This window comes from Bubalus kerabau, chromosome 10 (genome assembly GCF_029407905.1).
Source record: "Bubalus kerabau isolate K-KA32 ecotype Philippines breed swamp buffalo chromosome 10, PCC_UOA_SB_1v2, whole genome shotgun sequence".
NCBI classification, from domain to species: Eukaryota; Metazoa; Chordata; class Mammalia; order Artiodactyla; family Bovidae; genus Bubalus; species Bubalus kerabau.
Genome location: NC_073633.1, coordinates 41,352,713 through 41,356,703, shown reverse-complemented (window position 1 = coordinate 41,356,703; position 3,991 = coordinate 41,352,713). Strand labels below are relative to the sequence as shown.

Here is a 3,991-nt window from a genome sequence, read left to right as displayed (position 1 = left end):
CTTGTGTGATTCCCTGAGCGTCAGTTTTCGGCCCGCGTCTCTACCTCCTGGTGTTAGAGACTGCCTGACCTCTTGGGGCATGCTGTAGAGGGAGGTCCTGGAGGAGGCGCGGAGGGTGGGCGGGGTCCGAGGCCGCTTGGGGTATGCAGATGAGGTGGGCGGGGTCCACATAAACCCACGGGTAGCGGCTGGCGGTTGAGCTGGGTTTCCGCGGATTCAGTCAGAGGCAACCTACGGAACGTGCTTCACCGATCACAGCAGAGCCTGGTCCCCGGCTGTCCCCGGAGCGGGCCATGCCCCCGCGGGAGCTAAGCGAAGCCGAGTCGTCCCCGCTCCGATCCCCGACCCCTCCCCCGGGACGGGGCAGCGCCTCCCCCGAGCTGGGCATAAAGTGCGTGCTGGTGGGCGACGGCGCGGTGGGCAAGAGCAGCCTCATTGTCAGCTACACCTGCAATGGGTACCCCGCGCGCTACCGGCCCACAGCGCTGGACACCTTCTCCGGTACGTTCAACGGCCGCGGCGGCCGCGTGGTTGGGGGTGGGGTTGTGCACTCGGGGGCTGCGGCTGGAGCAGAGGAACCAGTGCACCGAACCCCCCCGGGAGGCTGGCGGGAGCAGGCCCCAGGGTGGCGCTGCTGAGGCTTGGTGGGATCAAGTACGCTCTTTCTTTTTCTTAAAAAAAAAAATTTTTTTTTTTTTTTTCATTTATCTTTGGCTGTGCTGGGTCTTCGTTGCTGCGCGGGTTTTTCTCTAGTTGCGGCGAGCGGGGACTACTGTAAATTGTAGTTCGCTGCTTCTCACTGCGGCGGCTTCACTTGTTGGGGAGCACCGGCTCTAGAGCGTCCCAGCTTCAGTAGTTACCGAATGTTTCGCTTCGGTTCCAGGGCTCTGGAGCACAGGCTCAATAGTTGTGGTCATGGGCTCAGTTGCTCTGAGGCATGTGGGATCTTCCTGGACCAGGGCTCGAACCAGTGTCTCCTGCATAGGCAGATGGATTCTTTACCACTGAGCCACCAGGGAAACCTCTTTTTCTTTTCTTATTCGAGTATAATTTCTTTACAAAGTTGTGTTAGTTTCTGCCCTGCAAAGAAGTGAATCAGCTATATATATACACGTATGCCTCCCTCTTGAACACTCGCCTCCCCCCATACCACCCATCACAGAGCACAGAGCTGAGCTCTCTGGGTTGTACTGTAGGTTCCCACTAGCTATCTATTTTATACACGGTAGTGTAAATACGTCAAACCTAATCTCAGAACGCTCTTTCTAACTTAGTCTTTCGCCTGCCTCTCCCCTGCAGTGCAAGTCCTGGTTGATGGAGCCCCGGTGCGCATTGAGCTCTGGGACACAGCGGGACAGGTGAGAAGTAGGAGCATCCTCTACTGGTCTGGGGTAAGGTGGGTTGGAGGCTGGGAGGATCCCGGGTCCATCAGGAATGGAGAAGGCCTTGGGCCCTTAGTTATGAGTCTCAGTCTCTAAAACCCAGATGACAAGGGATTCCCTGCATCCTGTGGCAGGGAATAATGGCCTGAACTTTCCATCCTAGGAAGACTTTGACCGCCTTCGCTCCCTCTGCTACCCGGATACAGATGTCTTCCTGGCCTGCTTCAGTGTGGTGCAGCCCAGCTCCTTCCAAAATATCACAGAGAAATGGCTACCAGAAATTCGTACTCACAATCCCCAGGCGCCCGTGCTGCTGGTGGGTACCCAAGCTGACCTGAGGGATGATGTCAATGTACTGATTCAGCTGGACCAGGGGGGCCGGGAAGGCCCAGTGCCTCAACCCCAGGCTCAGGGTCTGGCCGAGAAGATCCGGGCCTGCTGCTACCTGGAGTGCTCTGCCTTGACGCAGAAGAACTTGAAAGAGGTGTTTGACTCGGCCATTCTCAGTGCCATTGAGCACAAAGCCCGGCTGGAGAAGAAACTGAACGCCAAAGGTGTGCGCACCCTCTCCCGCTGCCGCTGGAAGAAGTTCTTCTGTTTTGTTTGAACAGCTGTAGCAGCAAAATGATCAGTAGGCCAATGGCCACAGACTTCTAGAACCTGAGACATGGGGCCTTTGAGGGGCTCTACTGGCAGGGCCAGGCCACCCCAATGGAACTCAGTTCCCGTCTGAACGCTGTGGAGCCATGGGCCTTTAACTGCCCGCTCTTATATGCTAGGGTGAGCCTAGGGCCTGGAGGAGGGAAGGCTCTGACTTGGATTTCTGTGGTCAAGGCTGACAGAGAAATCCTAGTACTTTGATTTTCATGGGATGATCCTGACAGTGTCAGCTGCCTCCAAGCAGTTTGGGATCCAATTCCCATTTTCTTATTATGGGCCCTCAAGCCAGCCTGGCTGAATTAAGACCCCTTGTGGTGGTCCCCACCCCTTCCTTGGCCCAGGGGTGAGGAAGAGCCTGAGGAACAGCTGGGCATCTCGGAAGGCTGGAAGGTGTCCAGCCCTGATTTGGAGAGTTTAGAATGAATTGAGTAAGACAGAGGTCTGTGAGAGATTGAGAAGGAGCAGAAAGTACAGCCTTGGAGCCTTAGGACTAGAGGCAGGCTGGGGAGAAGACAGATCCGAGGGCTCCTCTTGGAACGAAGAAGAGAAAGGAGAGTAGAGAAGTGGGGCAGCTGAGGAGCAAGGCTGACACTTGGGCTGTCCTCAAAGCCTCAAGGCCAGGGAGGGCGGGGCTGGTGCCTGAGAAGAACTGGGTCTCAGGGCTCCCTAGGCACTGCCCAAACTGGCTGGACAGGAGTGGGGCAGGAAGTGAGAGGCAAGGCCCAGCAAGAGGAGGGGGAGGAGCTGCAAATTGGAGCCTAAAGGAAGAAGGGGCTTTCTCCAAAATCATAGCTTAGAAGACAGGGCAATGTGGAATCTGCAAATAAAGCCTTAAGTTTCTGAAGCTGCTGTCTCTGTGTCTTTTTCTGGAGAGGTCAGCATGTTGGTCCCTCAAGACCCAACAGTTTGGATGAAGACAGCTTGGGTACCAAAAGACTGAGGCTAGATTGAAAGGTGAGGGCTGGTCTAGATGGGACAGTGATGGGAACTGGCCTGCGGGGAGGGGTTTGGGGTGCCCCGTTTGGGGCTTAGCTGGTTCCCAGGAGAGCTAGCGTGGGAAGCAGCCTGGAAACGGGTTTCCCCAGGTGTCAGCGCCGGAGCTGCTTTCCCATGACCTCACCGGGCGGGTGGTGCCCCTCCCCTTTCCCCCTCCCTTCTGGAGCACAGTGCTCAGCCCTGGGCTCTGGGGCAATCCTGAGCCCTCTAACCTTCCTGCTCTGATCCTTCCAACAGTCTACAGTGCCCCAGGGTTTCAGATTGGGGAGGGCCCTCTGATTCAGACCCCAAACACGAAGGGACCCCCATACAACTTAAACCTCAACCACTGGCCAAACTTCTTGGACTTGGGTTAGTTGAACTCAGTCTTTAGACTTAGCACTCAAAGGCTACATAAGGACCTAGTGAAGGTCAAGATGCCAGTGTTAACAATTTATATTGCTTTTTTTTTTCTTTTTTTTGGCCTCTTCTGTGCAGGTTGTGGGATCTTAGTTCCCCAACCAGGGATTGAACCTGCCCTCAGCAGTGAGAGTGAAGTGTCCTAACCAGTGGGCCACAGGGGAACTCTGGTCAACAATTTAAATAGAAGTTTGGTCCCAGAAATCCTTTGAGGGTGAAGGTTCATTGATTGATGACTTGGAGAGGAGCAGGGATTCAGAGAACATTCCCTGGACTTGGTGCTGGAAGGATGTTTAACAGGTGAATTTGGAGTGGGATGGGCACCACTTTACCTGTAAGGAAAGGGAGGCTCAGAGAAAAAAAGGTAATATCCCAAGTAATATACTATTATAAGTGGCCATAAGAACACTTTGCAAACTCTGCTGCTGCTGCTGCTAAGTCGCTGCAGTCGTGTCTGACTCTGTGCGACCCCATAGACGGCAGCCCAGCAGGGTCCCCCGTCCCTGGGATTCTCCAGGCAAGAACACTGGAGTGGGCTGCCATTTCCTTGTCCA

General features: G+C 55.0%; 1 protein-coding gene across 1 annotated transcript; it reads left to right on the top strand.

Moving 5' to 3' along the window:
* Positions 1-205: 205 nt before the first annotated feature.
* Positions 206-2,886, top strand: RHOV (ras homolog family member V). Its single transcript, XM_055537404.1, has 3 exons — positions 206-501; positions 1,300-1,358; positions 1,546-2,886. Exons 1-3 carry the CDS (start codon positions 294-296, stop codon positions 1,987-1,989), a joined length of 711 nt encoding a protein of 236 aa, XP_055393379.1. The 5' UTR covers positions 206-293; the 3' UTR covers positions 1,990-2,886.
* Positions 2,887-3,991: the final 1,105 nt, after the last annotated feature.

What these genes read in the sequence shown, in the direction of transcription:
- RHOV (XM_055537404.1), top strand. Translation starts at nt 294, where the DNA reads ATGCCCCCGCGGGAGCTAAGCGAAGCCGAGTCGTCCCCGCTCCGATCC. An exon ending in AGCGCTGGACACCTTCTCCG is followed by an intron (nt 502 to 1,299) that starts GTACGTTCAACG and finishes TCTCCCCTGCAG; the next exon opens with TGCAAGTCCTGGTTGATGGA. An exon ending in TCTGGGACACAGCGGGACAG is followed by an intron (nt 1,359 to 1,545) that starts GTGAGAAGTAGG and finishes TTTCCATCCTAG; the next exon opens with GAAGACTTTGACCGCCTTCG.